The sequence below is a fragment of the Glandiceps talaboti genome, chromosome 13 (assembly GCF_964340395.1).
Source record: "Glandiceps talaboti chromosome 13, keGlaTala1.1, whole genome shotgun sequence".
Lineage (NCBI taxonomy): Eukaryota > Metazoa > Hemichordata > Enteropneusta > Spengelidae > Glandiceps > Glandiceps talaboti.
In genome coordinates this window covers 8,461,232-8,486,880 of record NC_135561.1, presented here as the reverse complement: position 1 = coordinate 8,486,880, position 25,649 = coordinate 8,461,232, and the positions used below count along the sequence as shown (strand labels likewise).

The window sequence follows — 25,649 nt, the reverse complement described above, 5'->3', positions numbered from 1 at the left end:
ATAGACTGAAGTGTACAATTGAATATTTCAGGTAACAAATTCCAAGTCTGTGTTTGGAACAAAAGTTTACTTTGCTAATATAAGTTGATGGTAACTACTATGTAACTACTCGTTAGTGGAAACCGTAACTTTTTATAATCACTGTGATTTGGTTTCCTAATCTTCTTAGTTCTGGACGTCTAGTAGGAGATAAAATAGATCCACATACATCAGGTAAAGGTGCATATAACTTACACAATCATGAAATATAATACTGTATCTGATGAAGTTTAATGTATTGAATTGAGTAATTTCAATTAATACTTTGTATTCTATATACAGAATACCTATCGCAGAGAGAAAACTAATTCTAAAGCCTCAGGAAATCATGGATTATGGAAATGGCACATATATTCGAAGCTTTTCCAGTGCTACTCGCATAATATTGAAGAATGTGTGTCTTATAATCACGACATCATTATTTCAATCCACCCGTCATGATATGTTCATGTTTGTGTCACACGAATGCACTCATAACGATACTGTTAAAGTTCAGTGGTTGTCTGATGCGCATGTCCGTGTGAAGAGCTATTCGTTTGTTTGCACAACCACATTGTTCAATTTGGCTTATTTTGCTTGAAGCCAGAGTTTGCAAATAGTCATTTTATTGTAGTCAAAGGCCATCAGCCCAATAATACAAAATACAAATACAAGCTTACATAACCAAACATTTGTTACAGTATTGCTTTTGTCCTAATTCTTATTATTTTATTAAACTTGTTCTTTAAAAAATAATGCGAAATATCTGTTCAGAAACACATTGTTGTTTAAATGTCCTTATTTCCTGGTTAAAATTTCGTAGTGTGGGTCCACAATGCGCCACAATGCCTCCAGTAAGGGAATAACTAATTATGCAAATTACTCATTAAAGGTAAAAGTTGTATCAACAAAGTTCATAGGACAGGTGCATATTATTATGGTTGATATATGTACCATATTATAATATTATATGAAATTTGATGCTTGAATTTTTAAGATACAACCTAGTTACCTAAAATCGTTAATTATGCAAACTGTTCATTAAAACTGTAAGCTATATCAACAAACTTTATAGGACGTACATGCTTTGTTATGGTTAACATTATGTACTAAATGATATTGAAATTCAAGTATGCATTATTAAGATACATCCTAATTACTGAAAATAATTAATTATGCAAATTAGTCATTAACACTGTAATGTACATCAACAAACTTTATAGGGCGTATGGACTTTGTTATGTTTAATATATGAAGTAAATTGTATTGAAATTGAAGTATGCAGTCTTAAGATATAGCCTAATTACCAAAACTCATTAATTATGCAAATTATTCATTAACACTGTAAGGTACATCAACAAACTTTATAGAACATATGCAATTGTTATAGTAAATGTATGTACTGAATTATATTGAAATTGAAGTATGGTTTCTTAAGATATAGCCGAATTACCGAAAATAATTAATTATGCAGATTATTCATTAACGCTGTAAGGTACATCAACAAAACTTTATAGGACAAATGCACTTTGTTATGTTTAACAAATATTTTAAATTATATTGAAATTGAAGTATGCAGTCAAGATATCGCTTAATCAGTTGATTTCATTGATATGCAAATTTATCTAATTAACATAAACAGATCTCGCTCAAAAACTAATCAGGTCTGGCCATTACCCCAGTCATTGTGTGTACTAAATTTCAGTATAATTGAGCCTCCGTTTTAAAGAAAATGATGACACAGACAGACAGACAGACAGACAGACAGGCAGACAGATAGATAGACAGACAGACAGACAGACAGACACACACACACACACACACACACACACACACAGGCGGACATATGACACACACACACAGACAGACACCCCCCTTTTAATACCTCCCGTACCCTTACGGGAGGTAAAAATCTGTTCATGGCTATGTCATATGAATGGAATGATCTAAAATCTGTTCATGGCAATATAATGTGAATGTACTGATCAAAATATTTTTATGTCACGACATTTCATGCACTGATTTTAAGCAGGTCTGTGCAATTTTATATGAATGTACCCGATGCATATTTCAAATAGGCCATGATCTATATCACACAAAGGTTAGCTGTATATTTTCATAATCAATACACGATCATTGTGTCAACCAAATAAATCTCACATGGCTCCAAGATATGATATGATATTGTGACATCAATTCTTCACATCCTCGATGACGTAGCAAAACATATACAATGTAGTGGAAATCTATCGGCATAAAGGATAATGTGACCGTTGATTCTTACGATTTCCTATAAACATTTCTTAAAGAGGTTTAATTAATTTTAACAGTTTTATAAGCATGTATGTGATATTTTTGTCTACTTGCACTCTTCCTTGTCTTTTTAATGTATCACATTATGGTGTAGTCTTGTGATTGTGATATGTTGTCTCTTTTCCCGTATTTTTTGTCTCGGCCTCCTTATAAAGAAATACTGACTACTTAAGGAGCCACCGAGGATAAATAAAGTAAATACATGAATTCATTATCGATTGCGTGTTGATGTTAGGGGATATCTGCCACTATACAAATCTATAATCATTGTTTTGCACACTAGGAACTTCTGAACCAAGGGTATTCGATTTTCTTTGTGTACATCTGAAAAAAAACCTCCAAGGTTGAAACGTGTCTTAGTCACATTTCTAATGCCCGACTCCTTGAGTAAACATGATGTGATTGCCTTTAATTTGTATTGACTTGTGGCAAAAAACTGTAAACGATAACCGTGAAAATGCCATGTACATCGGTTGTTAAAACGTGAATGCATTTGATCATTTTGTAGATGCCAGTGGCATTTGGATATTACACAAAGAGTGAATATATATTCGAACTGAGTAAGGCAGATTTAAGAAATCTAACACTGAACTATGAAATATAGTAAAGTCAATATGGCCGCGAGATAAAGAACAGTGGGTAAAGCTACGTCAATAACATCCACGAATCGAACTTGTTCAGAAACCCATCAATATTCCACAGTAAGTTTACATAAAAGACATAATATCTCGGGTTATCTGTCACCATGCTTGAATTACAGTTTATAGTCTATTGACAGTTCTCAAGCAGAATCGGAAAAGGTTTCTATAATACAAACTTATGTCAATAGCAATTATTAGAAGTCACGATTTTATGCTATCTGATGTGTGTTATTGGAAATCGTGATTCTTGCATTGGAACGAGTACGAATTCACTAAGTGTGGACAACTGATGTTGATTTATCCTTTGGTATAAGATGACATTTTCTTTGCTTTTAAAGTTCACAAACCAAAATAACTTAGGTTGTTATCACGATACTCGAAGATGCTGTACACATGTCATGGCAACCGAAGTTTTAGGCACCTAAGTACTTTCGTAACCTTTCTTTGTCTAAGAGTCGGTTAATGGTATTCGTGTGATAGCTCACGAATCCGCTAGGGAAAGCGTCAGACTGTAGGGGTGTGTTTTCCTGAGCTGGATTTATTTTAGCAGAAATAAGTCCTGCTCACATTCTTCACCGGTTGCCATATTTCTATATTCAGCTGCTGTGAAAGGTGTCAAACAACATTTCCATTGAATATTTACAAATAGCGTATACATTCTCGATCCCGTGCATTGTCCGCCAAATTAAAGTGCGCCTGAAACATCCTAAATTGCAATTCCGCCATGTTTTTCATGAGCTAAAATAAATACGTAAAGTTTATAATATACACTATATGCTATCTTTCTTAGACTTAGACTAAAACAAAATGAGAAAGATAGCATACTATATATAGTGTATAATTTAAACGTATTTATTTTGGCGCATGAAAAACTTTGCAGAATGGCAATTTAGGCATGCTCTTTGCAAAAGACACTGTTACAGTATCACGCTTTGTAATAGGGAACTTGTAAACCCGCCATGTTGAATATTGCATCATGGGAAATGTGATTGTAAATACTAATCAATTAGTATTGTAAACACAGACCATTTGGAAAACAATAGACACTCATACAGAAAAAAATATATTAAATTAAAAAAACAGTCTACCTACCCTACCATTTTCAGAACTACAATTAGATTACAGCGAAGTTAACCAAAAGAAATAAATTCCTGGCAACACAATATCAGGCAGTTTTGTAATAATTTGACCTATGTGTCACTGTGACATCATATTTGATTAAAATATAACGAAAATAAGACTTAAAAGAGGGAATTCGGAAAAATAATATGACAGGGACTTCTACGTATCCCTTTGGTATATATAACTAAATGAATTAAATCGCTATTCCATATACCCGTATATGTTGCATCATGACTGCAATATCCATATTGAAATCTATGATTAATTTGTTTTGATTGGGTGGCATGTGTACAATTTATGATATGTCTTATTGCATTGCTTATGTTTCGTTCATTTTGTTTCAGTTATCGTCGACTTTAGGGCAATGAGTTATTGGCGTAATTATATTGTAATAATACTCAGCGTTGCATTTCCTGACGGGATTGTCTTCAGTATCAAATATAATTAAAAATTTAATATCTATCCGTTGTTCCTAAGAAAACAGAATTGCTTGACAACGTCAATTTTGCCATGCAATATTTTTTACGTCTCCCACAGAGACGTTTGTCTTCAGATTGCTCATGTTCAATTTAAATGAAACCGAGAAATGGATAGATGGCAGCAAGACATGTACATTGATATTTGTCTTTAATTCAATTCTACAATTTATTCATAAATTAATTATATTAGTGTATGTCTAGGTAAACCATTGTTGGAAATCCCGGTATATTAATGCTTACAGTGGACCTTTCAATATTGCAATATATATAACCCATACATCGCCTACCCCAATGCACTTCAATCAGTCTAAGTTACGGACATAATGCAATTATCAACTGATTGTGCTGCAATTAATGGTAATACGTGAATGCAATGGGTTACTTCAATATCTCTAACACATTGCGGGCCTCTATTATAAAATGATATCACTTTCCTTAAAACATTATGGAATATAATCAACTCACGATTGAGAAAATATATCATAACTTTTAATTATGATATGGAAACTAAACCTGATAAACCATTCCCATCACACTGACCTCATAAATAAATACTGTAACGGAAATACATTTTACTGTGATTGATGCGACCACACTGATGGGTATCGAATGAGTAACTAATCAACAAGACAAGATAAACAAGAATGTCAAGTTAACCATAGGGGGCACACTTCTATCCTAATTACTAATTTTGAGCACTTCCCAAAATTGCACACTGATATTCTTAATTTTGAGTATTAGTGTCCCACAGTTTTGTCTATATAAATGTCCAATAAAGCGCGCCTTGTTCAATTACCTAGATTACACAATGGTTTACAAAAAGAACCTTTTACGCAGCCGAGTTAAGTTCCAACATACTAGCAAAGTAGGGATATAGAATTTATAAATATAAACAGTTAAGGATATCATAATCGAAATATGATTATATATAACAAAATAAGGCATTCGCTTATAAATCTTGCACACTACGTATATCCTGAAGATTATTGCCAGTGCAGAGTCAATTTGATAATAAATAGTATAAACTTGCGATAGGGCTTCATTGAGAACTCTTATTACAATCTCAGTAATAGTCAGATTTTAGTCTGTAGTCAGGCGTAGTGATACAAAACTGGTCGCACTACTTTCTTGGTCTTGACTGGTGCACATGTTAAATTTTTGGAGTGGGTTGTACTGTATTATTTGAGTGTGATATACATGTATTTCGATGAATGTGGGCTTGTTCTAGGATAAGCCAAATGTTTAAGTGTACTGTTAACTTAAACGAGTGAAATAAGTTTCTTAAAAACGTCTCTATTATTAACAAATTTTAGATTCAGGTTAGAAACGTGAATCATAGGGGAAAGCAAAGTGTGCTTTAGAACATTTATGGTTTTAATGGTTTACGATACTAAGAGAAAGTTTACAATGTGGCAATTTGTGAATTAATATCGAAAATATCATTTTCATACATTTCATTTATTGTATCCTTAATGAGTAATAGTATGGTAACTATGGAAACAAATTATTTTTAAAAGTATGAAAAATAACACGTTTCGCCTTGACAGGCGTGGTAGGATATGGTTTACATACTTTATAGTGTTATTTATTTTACATTATGCTGTAAATTGCATATTAGGTTGTGAATTAATATTGAACATGTAATTGTGTTGTATTCCTTAAAACTAACATTATAGTAACTATGGCAACAAATTACTTTGAAAATTATGAAATATGATACATTTGGTAATGATAGGTCATTTAGAGAAGGGTTTCTTTGGGAAAATGTTTTCCATACATTGTATAAGATTGCATCTATATCTGGATATAAATCATTTATATTACAATATGTCACACTAATCCAATTTGAAATCTGTGATCACGATCTGGCCGTTGTAATACCATCTAAAGAGAGCAACATTGCCGTCAGCACTCTGTAATCGATACACAATTATGTACTCAGCCAATGGAATTTTAGATGGCTCAAGAATCAATTACTTTGGTGGGGATTTTTTTAATAAATAAGTTAAAACGTGATATCAAACTTTTAACAATGTCGTTAATTTTCTACCGATATTTGAAGACATAATAGTAACAGATTTATCATCATAGCCATTTTGCCTCATATATGAATCTTGCATTACTACCGCCATTACACTAGCTAGGTATTGTATTGATTTCAGTTAAACTTGTTTCATAGCCCAGTAAATGCTTTGTCGCTGATCAAATTCTTTGGTAGCAAAATGCTCTATACTCTACGAATCCGCGACCAATAATACAGAGATCTAGATACACATTAGAAAGCGTACGCCCACGAGAGCATTATCGTACAAGCGTACACGTAATGACACATACAAAGTTGTGTTTAGTTTACTCGTTGACATCTTCTGTCCATAAGGCCAAACTCATGACTTTGTTTTCTAAATTTGTCGGTATTTTTGCCATTTTTCCTGCAACTACCCAAACCAAAAACCAAACAATAAGTTAAAAGTTATGCTTCCGAACTTTGATATAAAACATGACATTTAATAGAGGAAAAAATGACGAAAACTTAACACGTATGTAAAGTTACGTGTAGACTGCTATTTTGACGTAGCATTGTCTGATACGGAACGCCTGGGTTGCTTCGAATCATGTGACTATGACGCTATGCGTATAGAACACACGTAAATACACGTATCTAAACCTCTCTATTGATCACCTTTGTACTGACTTCTAGCGCAATATGAAAAAAAAGTAAAGACTGAAAGTCGTGCATGTTTTGTTAATCCATGGGTTTATTGATCATGTTGGAAATGCCAGTAGCATTTTGATCTTATTCAAAGAGCTTACTTTCATACGTTTCTCGTAAACTAATTTACTGGAAAGTAAAAAGCTGACAGGGGCCACAGCCATTCATTGAACTCAAATATGAACAGTGGATAATTCTTTAGAAATCACGTCGGCTGAACTTTTTATTAGTAATAATTTATCATATGAATTCAGGGCATTGATTAATCCTTTACTAAATTAAACTTAGACAATAGAAAACAGACATTTACAATCAAAAGATTCAAAAAGTATTATTACATATGTATATCACTTTTTGTTATGAACTTTTAAAAAAAAACAGGCTTAGATTTTAATACATTAATCAATGTTCTGTATGCGTAGTCGCGATTCTCTTACTCTATTTCATTTCGATTTTTACAATAAACAAACCAGTGTTAACATTATTTGACTTTGTATAAACATAATAAAGCACATTACACTCACGGTGCTTACACAGCTGATTTTTTCATGAATTAAGAAAGTACAAAGAAGTGTGTTGAACTCTAAATGTAAATATTCACATCGTATTTCCCACAAATTACAAGTATGTACTCAACACAAGAGTACAGCTAATGAAACTCTTCCATGCTCCCAATAATCAATATTCAAAGATGTCTTTGCCCTCAGTCACAACAGATGCAAATGTAGTGCCTGAGAACATGCTGTACACTGTACACAATTGCAAGCTCAATATAAAAATATACCTTCACATTTTACTCTTCGTATACATGCTTTCTGGTAGGGAATAGATAATTGAACATCTCCAAATCTACGTATTCTCCTTACATTGAGTCTACTCCGATTCTCCTATCAATGTTTCAGTGATGTGAAGTCATGCAAGGGGTTAAACAAAATTTTGAATTACGTGTTGATTCCTTGTCAATATTACGATCTGGGTCATAGGGATTACAGTTCTTGCATGCCATAAAATATTCATGATCACGGTTCAATATAGGTCCTTCTCTCTTGCAGAACACTTTCTTGTATAACCCGGGATACATTTTTCTCACGGGCTTTAAAATCTATAAATCACACTGACCTGAAATCGATCAATCTTGTGCTTCATATGTCCTTTTTGATACATGAAAAATATGGATTTCTCATTCTGATATTGCTTTATATTGGTTTATTATTGTATGCATGCCGTTTTCCATTATGATGGATGGAAGCTTTCACGAAACATAGATTCAATACTGGTTTGCAATATATTATTTTTAACTTTCGAAACGGAAAGTTATTTTTAATGTTTTTGCCTGCCTGCCTGTCTGCATGTATGTATGTATGTATGTATGTATGTATGTATGTCGACCCGATATTTCAAAAACCACTGCATCAATTCTAATTAAACGTGCTTCGCATCTTCCATACGGTAATGACAAGAAGTGATTAGGTTTTCGTAAATATTCTGTGAATATTAATTATTTGTATAATCTTCGATTTTCAGTCATTAGGCTATATCTAAAGAGGGAACACTTCAAATTCCATATAAATTAATACATCAATTTATGATTTCAGGACATAGGTGTCCTAAAAAACTTGCTAATGTAGCTTTTAGTTTTTCTCCACATGTATACTTTGAAAAAACCTACGCGCTTAGTTTACACAAACCGTAAGTATTTCACGACAGACCCAGCGATTCACTATTTCAACAATATTACATATTGGAATATTTGAAACCAAGGTGGCATATCGTATCTTTATTCTGTAGAATACTTGTTGGCATCCAATGTCGAGATATGTAAATCGCTGTTGGCTGTGTTGGTAGGAACTTAGTACTAATGGTATGATGAATAATCGACATATAGTATGCACCTTTCAAAAGTTTTTTTTTATTGTAGTTACGATTAACTAGTATGTGTTACTTTTTTCTGTTACTCACCTCGGATGTCTTGTAAATTATCAAACTCTAGTGTAAGCTGGTTTCAATTCGTTTTACTCAAACGTTTTAATATTTTTTTAGTTATGTGTTAATTTATCAACTTATGGGATGTCAATACCATGGGATGATATAGATTGTGAAATCGTGTCCTACCTAATCTATAAACAATACTGGTCGTCCAGTAGTTTACCAACTTAATATCCGGTCTTACACAGCAGAATATGTCACATACATCTGGGGTGGACGTTTTTAAACATATTGAACTCGGCAGATTAAAATGCAATGCCTGGGATTGTAATGTAATGAGAGAGGTCATCAGGGGTACTAATTGGCCAAGCTAGAAGGAGTACGAGATTGATCTTGTTTGCTTGTCACTATGCAGTGTCATCGGCAGATCAATTTCGTAAACGTGTGCGAGATCTGAATCAATTTTTCTAATCGAATTAATTGACAGAACTACGTAAAATGAAAATGAGCCCACGCATTTGAATCAAATATAGGAGCAAACAGCACAAAAGAGAGTAACTTCGACGGTACATTAGACAGGTTTGACGGTTTAGCTTACGTCATCATTTCATCACATGTCGACAAGTCAGTAATCGCAGCGGAAAAAAGTTAATGCTTTGACTACGAGACATATACATCGATATCATAGGAAAGCAAGAATTTTCCACCTGGATATGAAGTGTTTAGATATTTAAAAAAATCGAATTAGTAAACTTATTGCCATATGGCAGTGATCTGCTCGTTGTTGTTTGTTTCACGTTTAATATCCTAAATTGTTGTTCGACGTCATAACACAATAATCTTCATCTAAGAATACCAATGATGCACGTATACGTCAATCAAGCACCATTTACATCTTTAATCTCGTAATTTCTTCCATTATCTCCATGGTAACACTGACGCCAAGATTGACACATTACCACATCATGAATATTCAGACATTTGTTGCCGTCATTTGTTTATCTAAAGATTTAACTTCGCAAACAATTGTGTTATGATAATCACCATAGACAATATTTTAAAAAGATCGATGATAAACTTCCACATGCGAAATTCCTTTCTGATATGTAAATCAATACAGATCTTCTCAGCAGCTGCATTATGAGTGTTGCATTGTGATGTTTTGTCTATGTAATATTTACTATACCATGCTTGCCATTATGCAGCATCATAGTATGTTGTATTCATTTCCAGTCATGAAATAGCAATCCCATGTAAAACAATATACAATACCTTTACGGCGCTTTCCTCAAGAACAGAGTATTTGAAATATAAAGTTAAACAAACCTTAAACATTCTCATCTGAAACAATGTACGATATTTTCACGCTGCTTCTGTTTACCACTGTTTACCACTAAGAGTTCACGCCGCTTTTATTTACCATTTATTTACCATTAAGAATGGTTAAATACAATAATTAATGCACAAATAATTGCGTTCCGAAATACTATTGGCTAAATTGTCATAATACATGTAAGTATGTCGTAGATACAGACCCCAATTTCAAACCTTCGGTGTTGATTGATGTCCATTCCAAAATGGAAATGGATTCTATAGAATTAAAAGGAGAATGAACATAAAATGAGGTGGTGATGGACATACATCATGCCCCAATATTTTTTATCTCTATTTATACACTTGTGTTTGATAGGAAATTGGTTGACCTGTGGGTTATATACTCTCCTGTATTACATTAACACCGACAAAAACCAACGCCCTGTTATTGGGAATACTACTGTAATTTCCGTTCAATGTGACCATTTTGTACAATAAACAGTCATAGAAACCAATTACTACATGGTTGCTAGGAAATAAATAAATGATGTTAAACATTAATGAGAACTTCGATGTTATTTTCTAAAAGCAATAATTGATTTGAGAGTAGATTACTGTGATAAAATTGTAGTCCTTCTAAAGCGATTTCCTCCATTACTTGTATTTTTTCCTAGATATATCAACAACATGAATCATTCTCAACATGTATAAGTATTTTCTGTCACTGATGCACGACTAATGCCTTGTGTTATAGCATTATACATAATATCATAATTGATATCATGGGAGAGGGAAAATATAACATAATGAATGAAAGTACGTTGTCTTCCCGCCAAAAGCGCCCTGTGGCCATGGCGATAATTACTAGTTTATTTACCGCTTAGAAATAGAAACTAACTCTGTAAAACACTAGTACCTTATGAACTTGTCCAATGAAAACTGCGACACTAAAGTAATCCCTCAAACAAAACCTAACATTCAAGAATATTTGGCTGTGTAGGATAGTCAGAAGAGTGTGCCATTTTGAAATAGGTTGTCCATGTGACATGCGCTGCAGAAAATGCTCTCATGTGAAAGCAAGCATTGCACAACATGAGACGTTACTTGATAAACTAGCTGCTATCTACACAAGTATTATGCAGAATTATTGGAAAAAGTTTGGTCGTCAAATTTAGCCATGTCGAGGACAACTTGAATTTGCATGGAACCCCTCTCCTTAGTCGCCATCTTGAAAATCTGGAAAATGATGTTCGATGTAAAATACACATGGTTTCCTAACGTAAATAAAATTTGACATGAAGTTTTTTCTAACGATCGCTCTGTTATGAAACGGTGAACGAACGTGATGCCGCAAACAAATCATGATAATTTAATCAGCCATACATACCGAAGTTACATTTCATATACTCAAAAGATAGGAAAACATTCCCAGTCCAATCAACAGATATAGGGCAATTTGAATAAAAAGTGGGATGACGTGACCTCATTGCATATACAAGACCTCATTACATATATCCCTCGATACTTTCATATCTACCCAAGCGTATGTTGATATATCTTTTATGGAGAACCATCTTTCAACATCAAAATTGAATGTTAGTGATCCCAAATTAAATAAAAAGAAGAAAGTAATATATCACCATTACATATCACATAAATGTGTTGTAGCCGACAGTGTGACGCTGCGTTAAAATGTCATGATTAAGTTGCCTACTCAAAATCAGTTGATTGCTAACACAACTTGTTAAAAGTAGATTCTTGTGGTGAAACGTAGGCGTTATAAATGAAAGACAGTGTGTGATTAGGTAAGCTTTAATCAGCCTATTCACCCAGAGATAGTTGCAATATAATGGATAAGTATGGAACATGAAAGGCGGTATCTATTCATGAGGCAAACATAAGTCTTAGATTGTAAAACTGATATCCATGAAAGGGAACCTTAATTTTGAATACAGATAGATTGATATCTCTAGGCTGGGATCAGAATTTACGGCAATGGGGAGAAATGGGGGGGGGGGCGCCGTGAAAATAATTGAGGGTTCAAAAGGGGGGAAATGAAAATTCTCATGGTTTGAAAGGAGGGGTCCCGAAATATTTTGTTCATGCCCAGAATTAAGATTGAAAGAGAAAACTCTGCTGGTCAAGTATTTCCAAGAATAGGTTACAGCTCAATGTGAGATCTTTTTTCGCAAAGCCTGCATCTAGTTGTAAAGAAATCTCTCATTGTTATGTATGGGTGATTTGATTTCCATAGTGTGTAATGTAGTGTACCAGGCTGTACATCTCTGTAGAGTAGATGGAGGGGGCACTATATAATTACACATTAAAATATGTGCAGCCGGAAAGGGGAGGGGTTAAAAATATTCTTGGGTTCATTTCGGGGAGCCATTAACCTTTTTGAGAGCTTGAAGGGGGCCTGCAAAAAAAACATTTTGACAGCAGTAATTTCTCCCCAGCCTCCCCCCGGTAAATTCTGGCCCCAGCACTAGAAAATACAACGGTCATTTTCTGATTAAAGAGCCACATGAAAAATTGAAAAACGCAACTATCGACACCAATCACAATCAAGTAACGGTTAGTACGGTGATAACAATTTGCGTTAATGAAATAGCCATTTGGTTTTAAACATGTTTGCAATTCATTATACAGAAATTTTGAATAGGGTTTGTTAACACAACATTGTCGATGGATAAATATGCTTAGTTTCTAGATCATCTCAAAACCATACCCAGCCAGCAGTCATATTGAAGAGATAGTAATCAACAAATTAACTTTAGAACACTTTTATCTGTCAAGAAAAGTATAACGCCTTCATTTGTCCATCTATCACTTTCTCTAATGACACAACACTCTTCACCTGCTTCTACAATACACATAAAATTCACAACGGAAAATACCTCACAATATGCTTACGTCATCATGCGATGTCATTTACATAGTTCATGCCTCAACTGAAAACAACTTAATTAGTTTATAGTTTACAGCGTGATCCTAGTTAATTACATTGACATAAGACACCTGGAAAACATGTCCTGTAATAATATGCTGACGTCAAATCAATTTACATTAATTCGTCAATAGCAACTTAATCACTAAATAGTCTGTGAGATAACATAAACAGGATAGACTTCCAATTCATGCATATTCTACAACCGGAGATGTTGTGACGTCATATACACATGTAGCTCGTATTTTTGCCATACACATCTTCATCACTGTACGGTATGAGGTGTAAAATACAGCACATACACCACGGATTCAAGTCACATGCGCAATATACATCTTCTCTAGCACCGCCGGTATCGTCAAGAATTATTGATAAATGCAAAAGTCTCAACAAAAATAAAATATCATGGTCGTCCTCTTGTAAATTTTAAAGTTGAGATTAAATAAAATATGTAAGTATTCTATCAATTATTTGTATTCTTTTTTTCTTTTGCGTAATAACCAAACAGCATTAACGTAGAACTTGCCTCGGAAGTAAACTCATTAAAATGGTAGTTACTGTTTTCAAGAACACCACAACCTATTCCCAGTTTAAGTCAAATTTAAGCATCTGGAGTCTTTGAAAACATTTTTTTAAATACGTCAAATGATATCAAAACTTAGTCATTTATAGAATCTAATATGGCCACCGAATATCGTGTTAAGTCAATGGGAATGTGAACCCTCAACTTTATGTTATCATTTTTAAAAATAACACAACAAGCTTCCCTATGAGGAAGTTTAAAGAAATGAGAATTTTAATTTTCAGTGAAATTCCTGTCAACCCACAATCTACCTTAAAGTGGGTTGGCGTATCCAAACATGATTTACTATGATTTTTTTATTTATGTATTAATTTTATCATTATAACGCCTTATTTGAAAGTGATAGCTTAATTTATGCATGAATTCATAATAACTACATGCCATTTTAGAAAATCAGTTAAAGGTGCTATAGATTAATGTTTAACTGGAAGATATTTCTATATTCATTGTACTGTGGGCCAACAAAACCATTTGTAATGTTATATTCAATAACTAGTCGTTTGAGATTTATAGTCAAAGCGGCCATTTGTATTTCTATGTTTCTCATCGTATAGCATCTTAAAACTTTTAATTCATAATCATACTGTTAAAAAACAGTCAAGTCTTTTTAAAATCCAATTAATGTCAGACGGAAACTATTAATCACTTGTTTCATTAAAGATCCCGATTTTCGGCAATAATAAACGATAACTTTTCCCAAATATACAATCATGATGTCGCCATCTTAACATTAGTGACGTTGTTTTTTCTTATCCTACCATAGAATGCGCCGACTTTTAAATAATTATTTCGCTAGATTGGTTAACCTAGTTGTTATTTTGTCCTCAGCGCAAAATAACAAATAGGTTAACCAAGAAATATTGGGCAGGTCGGGTCTTTAAATAAAAAGAAACAAATATGGATTCTCTTATTGATATTCAGCTTAGTCAAAAGTCGAATCTTATCTCTCACTTCTTCAAAAAAAAACCCAGCAATCTTCTACAACATGAATAATGAAATGATGACAACTCTAATGACTAATCAAAGAGATATCGTGCTTTATTAAAGCTACCCCTTGAGATTTTTAAAGCAATGTAGATACGTTATCATTAACGGCAAGTTGGTAAACCTGTATGTTGCCAAAGGCCATATCTTTCACACACATTATCTATAATTGATTCTTGTAATGAGTTTTTTTCTCTCCATATAGCCAGTAATCTGTCAACGTTCGCAATAGTGCGTAAAATTGACATTAAAGATGTCTAACTCAAGCATAAAATTGACATTAACTCTATTTCATTCAGGCATAATCTAGATGAGATTGCTTACTTCCCCCATAGCGAAAAGACATGTTTAAGTTTAGAAAGTCCTAAATGACAACGGAATGTGTAGTAATCTTCTCTTCTCTAGAACCCTGCTGGGACTGATTTCCGCGTCAATAAATATACACTTTCTCAAATATCCGTCTTGTAACTGTTGTTAATCTCGTTAAATATTGAAAAACACATGCTGTATGTTTTAGAGGTGGAATGCTGGATATATATAAAACCTTCACTTCAGAAAAATGAATAATTTTTGTATCAAATTTATCGACATTTCCGTTTAAAATGTCCAGACTCACACCTCTTAATGGAGGTTAAAGTGCCATTGAACTCTCATAAATGCATTAGAGATTTTTAAACCAGAGAAATGCGTTGTTTAGTGTCTTAGCAACTATAGGCGTTTTTCCTTGCTTAAAAATATCGTGAATGTGGCCATTTTGGCGGACGGCATTCGTTGGAGCCCAGTCATTTGGTACTTGATTTGTATATTTTGCGTAGTTATAAACAAAGAATGCCAACGAAGCTCTAAAAATAGTATAAGCATGAACATGAATGGATAAAAAACAGGCAACCGACAATGGCGACACTGCCAAAATGTCACATTTTCTTCTCTGTCTGTAAAGTACCCCTGTCGCACAAACGCTACGCAACATTATTCTGGGATTATGCATATATCACAGTTCCAGCTACATTTTAATTCCACCTTAAATGCGGGAAGTAGTACATTTTGCCTAAAAGGGTTCTTTAGAATTGAACATGATAGCTATAATCCATACCAATTTCAGTCATATACTTCCGACAAACGATTGAGAAATGAGTCGGTTACTTTTACTAAAATTACTTTCCACCAGCCTGTATGTGAAGATATATCGACTTGAATTCCCCTTTCATCGTGTACATGCGCAAAGCAATCGTCAACACACACACATATACACAAACAAACAAACAAATCGTAAAATAGCAGTTAGTACTGACATTATATATCACAAGTGCATCACTAACAGCAGCGACTCAATGTTTTTGTATCATACAATTCGGCTTTACGCGTTTAGTACGATGTTTGAAAACATACTCGGCTTTATAGAGAGAATTAGTCTTTTTTCGGACAAAACACGATAAAACCTTGTTTTTAGTTGCAAGTCACAATAACAGTTAGTTTTATGTAAGCATTTGATGAATGTATTGGAAGCAGTAAACTCCGAATAGATGAATCCTTGTAACTGTTTGCAGTTCGTTAAACAACGTTTTGTAGAGCGTCATGTAGAGTTCACTGTGAATATTTTAGGACAAGAAAGTTGCACACGAAACACGAATAGCAGTCACGAATCATCAACGTTCGTGTGGTATGCACGTCCTGACATAGATGTATAAAAGCTTTCAAAGATATGTATTTCGCCAGGAGGAATTCATGCAAATAAAGATCCGTACACGTTTATGAAGTAATAGGGCAACATTGTAAATGGTTACTAGAGAAAAGAAATGTCACTTAACGAAGATGCGTTCAAGAATTTCGGCAACCTTTACAGTAGAGGTTTCTCATTATACTCTCAACTTCTTTTTGCCATCGAAGCAAGAACACAGCTTTGTTCTCCAATAACTAAATGTATTTTGACTCCTACACTACGGAGATTGCACTGCAAGTCTTTGTTAAGATGTAAAGGGTATCTTGAAAACGTGTTCTGCCTGGGGATCTTGTTACAAGAGGAAAATGTTACAATCGTATTTTGCTAGTCACAATGACAGCTTACTGAGTTGGTGTTAGACTATAAAACAAAAAGAAAGGGAACATAGATGTATTAACATTACTGAATGGTTCAACAGTATACAGGTAGAATTAACATATTTGGGTGCAAATGACAGACAATACATTCAACAATTTGACAGGTAATAGTGTTTGTTCCCATGAAAATTATACAAAACATAGGAAACAATATTTTAATACAAATGTCACATTTGATGAATTGGATCAGTGTGAAGCCATGGTGATTGATTTCGTTGTTAAGAAACTGGAATAGTCCTGATAATTTCCTCCCACAAGCTCATTCAGCGTCTCATCTGTTTACTGCTAATATATCATTCTGCAACAGACGATACAAATAGTAGTCCCATGCCATCGATCCTCCTCCCATTCGACTAATGTTTAGTCATCACGTGTTGCACTCTTAGCATCTTATGGACCGATGTAGTTTTGATTGCCAATATATCACTTAGTAGATTGGCAAAACACGTTAAGTAGACTTTAATACACAACAAAATGTTTGCTATGAAGGCCTATAAACAGTTTGGGTAAATATACTTTTCATTTGGACAAATTTATGAACGTTACCCTTTCCAGAGTAGCTATATTTTTCCGAATCCCTTTGCTTGATCCCCGATCACACATTTGCGACGATGCCATTGAAATTGAACTTGGACATATTGATGGAAAGAATTGGCTACTTAAATGAGCTCGGATTTAATTATATGTATTTTATATATTTCACTACGGCTTATTATCTAGAATGATATAAAGTACTTTATTATGTATAAGGCCACATAAAAAAGTTGTTTGGTTCCGGTTACCCGAACCCACCTAGATTTTCACGCCGATCCTGAACTTTTTTTTACGTATTTGTGAAAAATAATAATAAAATCACGAAAATCGTGAAGTCTTGCAAGAAATAGTGGGTGCGGAAACTGACATCAACTTAAAAATACAATATAACACCATTCTTCCAATCTGTAATGGATGTACATCTGATAGGAAGAAATAAACAACACAGAGACCATATGGAAAACAACGGAAAACCAGAACTAGACACTCACACATGAACAAAATATATCATATAATAAAAATAAAAAGAAATCTACCTACCCCACCTATTTTAAAATTGACTTTAATCGGAAACACAAGATTTTTCTTATGCCTAACGACACGTTTTCTTATTAAGGTTTATGCACTTCAAAGTTTGAGTATTTCCAACAGAGTTTGCTGTATAGTATTTTTTTGGTAAAGTTTCTCTCGTTCTTCTCTTGAAAACCTGTTCAACAAGGTACACGATGATAATTAAAATGTGAAGTAATGCGAGCAAAGTTTTTCTATAAACATCTGTTAAAAACTGTCAAGATGATTGTAACACCAAAGACGTGCATTAAGATTAAGTGTGCCCTAAATAGGTGTTTCCAGCCTATCGCTTATAGTGCTGGAGAAATAAGCGGATGTAAGTTGGGTATGTACAACATTGGTAATGCACACAGTGTTATTGAACCAGAACTGTATTAAAAGAATCATAACCTTGGTTTGCAGCAAATTAATGGGTACATTGCATGTATAAATACGCTAAAATGTACTAGGATCATTGTCCTTTGATAGTAAACTCTATGTTGCCTAGGTAATATGGATATAAGTGTCGTTTGATTGTTAGTATAGCAGTCGCCATTAAGAGCCATTTTTCGATTTAGTAAGTAACTACTGCTAGGCCATTCAAATACAACACAACAGACCATTCAACATCATCAGAGAATGGAGAATTTCTATAGAATGAATACATTCGTCTAGAAGTGTTTTTCCCGATATGTAATGAACGAACTTAATCAACTGATTTTGAGTGATGGTTCTTATAATGCCGACGGCACAGAAAGAACTACATATGCCAAACTATCTTCTTTCGTACACAAACTTTTATATTCCTTCAATCGGCTTATCAAAAGGCTGCACTAGTACTGGTACTAGTACTTCCTGGACCCTTGTTGTCTTGCTTTGTGATATAAAATGTCTTTGCCAAATTCAGTAGTTCTCATGAGTGAAAGCCAAATGCTGCACCCAAAATCTAGTACAGTGACCACCACCACATCAACATTAAGGTATCTCATTGATAGGTTCATGTATATGTTCCTTGTACCTTAGCAATCCATTATCCCGAAACAACTCCATACATTGGCAATTTCCAACTTGGGGAAGTTATTACTTTCATGTTTACACACCTTGATTTGTCGAATAATACACAAACAGTATATACTGACGACACAACCATTTAATTGTTTTAATTGTTTGATGTACGAAACAAGTTTGAGTTATCATTTGCGATATGAAACCTATGAGCATGCCGTGTCACCAAATAATATCAGTATTCAAATAGTATGTTGTAATTGTTTTAATGTAGAACATTTCACGAAGGTAACAGTTGAGGTACAGTGTAATACTGACTGGGGTGATGCAGAGTAGTGTAGTGTAGTGTAGTGTAGTGTAGTGTAGTGTAGTGTAGTGTAGTGTAGTGTAGAGGAGTGGAGTGGAGTGGAGTGTGGTGTAGTTTAGTACGAGCTAGTCAGGGCTAGTCTAGTCTATTCTAGTCGAGTATAGCTTAATGTAGCACAGTGTATCGTAGTGTAGTGTAGTCTAGTGTAGTCTAGTGTAATGTAGTGTGGTCGCAATGTAAACCTGATATGACTTTACAAAGAGTGGAGGGTGTGAGGCAGGATTATGTTATATGCTTGTATGGAAGAACACAATTGTCATATTCTTTCCTGTGTGGCCGGCCTATCCTCCTTCTATAAGTAATTGTGCTGAAAAGTGTCAACTAATCTGATGATGCGTAGCCGGCAACAACATTCTTACTGATTGCTGGCGTTATGTGTTTAATCAGCGTGAACACGTTCGATGATGTGTAACATGTAGTATTACCAGGAAGCAAACGAAGATATGTAGTAAGGCAATACCTACGTGAGTAAACTAAACACACTGAGTGTAATGCATGCTAATAAACGTAGGTCAATGTAGGTGAAGATCTTATACATGTATATGCAGTCAGCAGAACAAATCATCCGATTTCAGTGACTGAATAATACATGATACTAGTTGATGTTGCACGTTAAATACTTTCACCTTTCTGGAATTCAAGCGAGCATACAAGTATGTGTCCAATGAGGTTGTTGGCTTGTGTAAGAATACTCAGTAGACCGTCGACAGTCGACACTAACACAGCCTTTAGTTAATTTGATTCTGGATGATCACAAAGAGTCGTGTTGCTACCCATCGGCTTAATTAAATATGTTGAAAATTAACCGAGTGTACTGTGTAGAAATTAACATACTTGCTACAAGTATTCAATTAAAAGATGAACTAGGATGCTGAATACAGTATAGTACAATCTAAAACATTTTATTCTAGGAATATTGATCGACAGCAGATGTTTGTTCGACAGGTAAACAAGTCTGCACAGAAGACATACACCCCCCCCCCTTGAAATTTGTTGTCTTAAATGTTGACTCCAAAGGTAACAGTCAGAGTCAAGTATAGATGCTAGTGGACAAGTCACATCAGCATATCGGTAAAATCTTATACCACAGACACTTAAATGAAATCTCTCTTATTCCAGATCTGTTACACAAATATGGCTTCCATTCAAACATGTGCACCAAAATTAAAACGTGTGTATTCTCCATGTTCTTTATACCCAAGATCTCATAACATGTTGGTACCACTTAAATTCCACAAAGTCTCTGGAATATGCAAGAATGAATTTGGTTTTGACATTGTCCCTGAAGGCCAAGGTCAAAACTCAGTGTTTGAAAAGAAAGCTTACACCTTTAAGGGTGAATAACTTCTGACAATGTTGATAAACCTTTTAAATGTTTGATAGTCGACAGCAAAAAGAAATTTCAGTTTTGTGACTATATAGGGACCTATTGTTGGCCTTACCTGACATGACCTTCTGTCTAAGTGTAATTGATTTTTAGTCAACTTGGTAATCAGTAGCTGTCCTACTTATATTGATTTATTATTAAGTTGCTCCACGTATAGAGATTTGCGGCCTCAATGCACTATGAACACAGCTGGTATTTTGTAGATCCTACCATGTGTATAGCCGCATTGGATAAGTCTCTTTCATCACATTTATGTTTGATTCCCAATGACAAACTACTAGTTCAAGTTGTATATGTAGTTAGCTTAGAATTGTAATTTTGATTGCATACATATTTTACTGTGACCAATATTAATATGTATGTAAATTTACCATACGTGTTTTGGTAATTACCCATAACCACCTAAAAGTGTAATATGACTGCCTCTGTGACTATTAAATCTTCTCTTAAAATATAGTATAAGTCCACACTGAAATACATTTAAGAATTAAACCCCAATAACAAATGCTGTTGATTTGTGTTGGGTGTCATTTTAATTTTACATGTATATATTGTGATGGCTCGCCGATGACTGTTTTCTGATAAAATACACATGGGTGTCATTTGAACTGAGCAAATTTTCAGACTACACAACTTCTAACGAGGTTTTTCTCTTTCAGTAGCTGCTGTCGAAACATTGACATTCTACTTTTTCAATACCTCGTAATAGTAACCGATTTTTGATTTTATCCATTTGCAACTGAACGCGACAAGGCGTCCTCAAAATCGATCTTGAGACACCTTTAAAAGGGTACTTATTCAATAGATAAGAAAGGTCAACATGTAGAAATAGGAATTAAGAACTTAAACCAGATATAAAAGAAACCTAGATTTAAATTGTATTCGGCTTCAGAACGAGTACAGTAAGTTTATAAGTTTGTGTATTCAATTTGTAACAGCAATATAATTTGTCTGAGTATTGTAGAAACAAACAAACACACATGCAACATATGCACGTGTATGTATGTATGTATGTATGTATGTATGTATGTATGTATGTATGTATGTATGTATGTATGTATGTATGTGTGTATGTATGTATGTAATATGTAATATGTATGTATGTATGTATGTATATGTATGTATGTATGTATGTATGTATGTATGTATGTATGTATGTATGTATGTATGTATGTATGTATGTATGTATGTATGTTTTCCTTAGAGTTTCTTGTGAATTGCAGAATAAAGTCTAGCCTTTGTAGACTTTCTTTGCCAAACTCAATGAAATCGAGCATCTGTAAATACATGTAGGTGGTAGACTTATTACGTAACGACGTTACTACAAAAATTGAAGGTGGTTTTCGTGTATGTAGCATACCCAATATAGCCAAAGTATACTAACCTCGTGAACTTATTGGCAAATCAAAAAGGTCCTTTTATGGCGATTTCCATCCATCACATTAGCTATGTGACGGTGTGCTCTATAAAAAAAACATTTCGGTCTTCATTATGAAGGAAAGCGCAATACATGCTGTGATAATTAAAGGTATTATATATAGTTGATCAATGCATGCCTGTTTTACACTTTTTTCTTTGGTTTCACAATTACAAGATATACACGTTCCATTCAATATATAAAGAAATTCCAAGACTTTAAGCTATGCAATCATCATGTTACACCAATGGCTATTTTTATGATATGGATCGTATAATATCATGATAAATTAGAATGTTCACCGTGACATGATTCTTCGGAATCCTGACATAGTTTCGCTGTCTTTAATGATTAGCTATAATTTATATACTTTCCTTTTTTTTGCAGTCATCATCTCCAGGTGTGACGTAGATGACTTTAATGACGTCATCATGCTAGAAACTGCTGGAAGCATTATTGTAAATTTTACAAGACAAAACCTAACTTCTTACCCAGATTGTGCCTTGAGGTTTTCGGTTGCCAAGGGAAACAGGGTGTCGTTGACATTTGTATCAAATTTGTTTTTTCCATTGGATTCTGAATCTCCAACAGACAGTGGTACCGACACATCGGACTGTTCCAACGGATATTTAAAAGTATTTGATCCCGTTGCTAACAGATACCTGACGACAGAAAGTCCATTATGTGGTGTCCATATTACATCAAAATGGACTTCGTATTTTACAGAAGACGCTTATTTTGTCTTAGAAATAGTCACAAACAAAGACAATTTCAATGGGAGCTTAAATTTCATTGTAAATTATACATCCTTTGAAAATGTCACAAAAGGTAAGTTTACAAGTTTACTGACGCTTTTCCATACATGTCACTAGAAGAAGGAATATGAAAATTAAATATTAATGGCAAATCAAGATGGACACAACATATAACTAAGGGATAAAACTATTCTTAAAGTTATTGCATGTGCTAAAATACACAAGCTCAGCGCCTTGTTTATGCCTACAAATATAATCAAGATAGTGTAAACACTTGTTAGAGTTGAATGTGCGATCACTTTACGAAAACCTGTTACCCTACACATAGTGTAATTACATCAGCGTTCATTGATAGCTTATGTGACAATGTCTGTAGTTTGTGTCTATCTTATTTTGCCTATAGCTTGATTTCCGTACGCGTAGTAGTAGAAGTGTGTCTTTGACCCATAAAATAGTTCATTAATCAGTAAGGTATAAACAGTGTAAAGCGAGTTAATTGGATGTGTACAAGCTAGATCAGTATGGGACAATTAAGTACATAATTTGCATGCAAAACAATCAGATCAATTTAATCAATTATATTTATAGTACATGCACAAGTTTAAATGTAATACGTGATATGCTTGACGCTTGGCACGGTTCATGACACCATACCTATCCGATATCATTAGAAGCCACGTAACTCTTGCATTTCTTTCATTTGATTGTTTCAAAGTATTCACAATGTCCTTGTAGTTACCTAGATGTTGAATATAGGCTGGAAATCAAATCATTGTTTTCCTCGCAACAGTTCCTCTTTCCACAAATGTTTGCAAAGTTTGAAATAATGTATTCTTGTAAAATGTTAAGTATGAAAACACACTGAAGAATAATTAGTCAAATGTCGGTCTTAGAAACGACGTTCTTTTTGCACTGTATTGCTTTATAGGCAAGTCGACGTTTTTCCAGCTTAATACACTATTCTCCAAAGGTCCTTCTATTAGGTTGTCCCATAAAACAACTGTCCCCATATGTGACGTCACATGAATGATCTCCAGAGAACCCTTTGTATATTATTCATTTCCATTGGCTAGACTTCAGCAAGGAAAGCAACGCCTCATCCAAAGGCATTGACCCTTTTTTATGTTACGAAGCTATTCGGTATTTTTATCGATGGACATCAAACAAATATCCTAGCTATGTTTAAATGACGACCCATTACAAATGTGTCACATTAAAAATATAATAATGTTTCACGGGAAACATTCAGTATTGAATACCATGGTTCTTTTTATCACTTTACATATTACATAGCACTCCCACGATTGTCTTTGTTTAAAATGATCACCCCATGTATACACTGAATGTCACAGATCTTGTACTGATCGAAGAGAATGTTAGCGAATAACTGAGCTGTGTCTATCAAATAGCTGTAAGACCAATTGCAGCTAAGAATATTTTGTGGTTACGTTCACCCTACCCAATCCAAGTAATGTACTTCTGAAATGGTCAAGGCACGGTAAAGTAACACAAGAATTAGAGATGCCATGCCCTCAAAAAATAAACAGATGAAGAAAAGTTCAATACATGTACTGGCCTTGCCTGCTTTGAAAGGTCACGAATGGGAGCCGTGCTGGGTAAATATTGTAATCAATATAATAATCACAACAGTGTGTTATATACAGATCTGTATAATATATATGTGTCTTGCATTGATATCTTTATCACTTGTAAATGTTATTTGTTTTAGGGGACGCCAATGGCAATTGTTACAACTGTATTCAGCTGGATAACTCTCTTCAAACGCCGGTTTGTATTCAACGAGATTTGTTGTGTGATGGCATAATCAATTGTCCACGCGGATATGCAAGTGATGAAGACTTTACATTTACATATGGTAGGTTACTTTACTTCACAGAAATTCGAATGTACCCCCTCCCCCACCAAGAAAAATGAACTAAATATGTGTTCATGATGATGGGAGTGTGTGTATCAAAAATAACACAAATGTACAAACAAACAATGAAACGAGCATCAAAAATGTATTGTAAGTACTGTAGGTGTTTTATGCTTCATATACACCCCCGCTATGTCTACTTTGTTATCAGTCTACAGATATCAAGTTGTGATAGTTATATATGATACGCTGCAGAAGGCGTGCAGAAAGGCGACATGTACGTATCATGTAGACTGATAAGAGGGAGACTTGTCGGTGTCATCAAAGATATTTTCAAATGATAACCTTTCTTAAAATGTCACCTGTTATCTCGACAGTGAAAATACATAATTCCCAAATGTTTGCATTAACATTCTCACAACATATACGACAAAACCAGAAAGACTATACATTTTCAATGAGGCGCCAAGATGTTTTTTGCAACTTTTTTTGTTACGTATTATGGCACTCGTACATATAGGGGGGATGGTGAGGGGAGGGGGTTAAGGGTAGAGCATTATTTACTTTGGCCAGGAGTCAGACACGATTAGCATAGCTATTTTCTGACTCCTGTTATCCGATCTAG

At 34.2% G+C, this 25,649-nt stretch overlaps 1 protein-coding gene across 1 annotated transcript in view; it reads left to right on the top strand.

Moving 5' to 3' along the window:
* The window catches only part of LOC144444186 (uncharacterized), a 53,820-nt gene that overhangs the window by 13,402 nt on the left and 14,769 nt on the right, over window positions 1–25,649 (top strand). Inside the window, exons 2-3 of the mRNA XM_078133603.1 lie at window positions 22,781–23,221; window positions 24,878–25,024. Coding sequence (XP_077989729.1) covers window positions 22,825–23,221; window positions 24,878–25,024 — 544 coding nt within the window. The 5' untranslated portion in view covers window positions 22,781–22,824. The remainder of the gene's footprint in view (window positions 1–22,780; window positions 23,222–24,877; window positions 25,025–25,649) is intronic.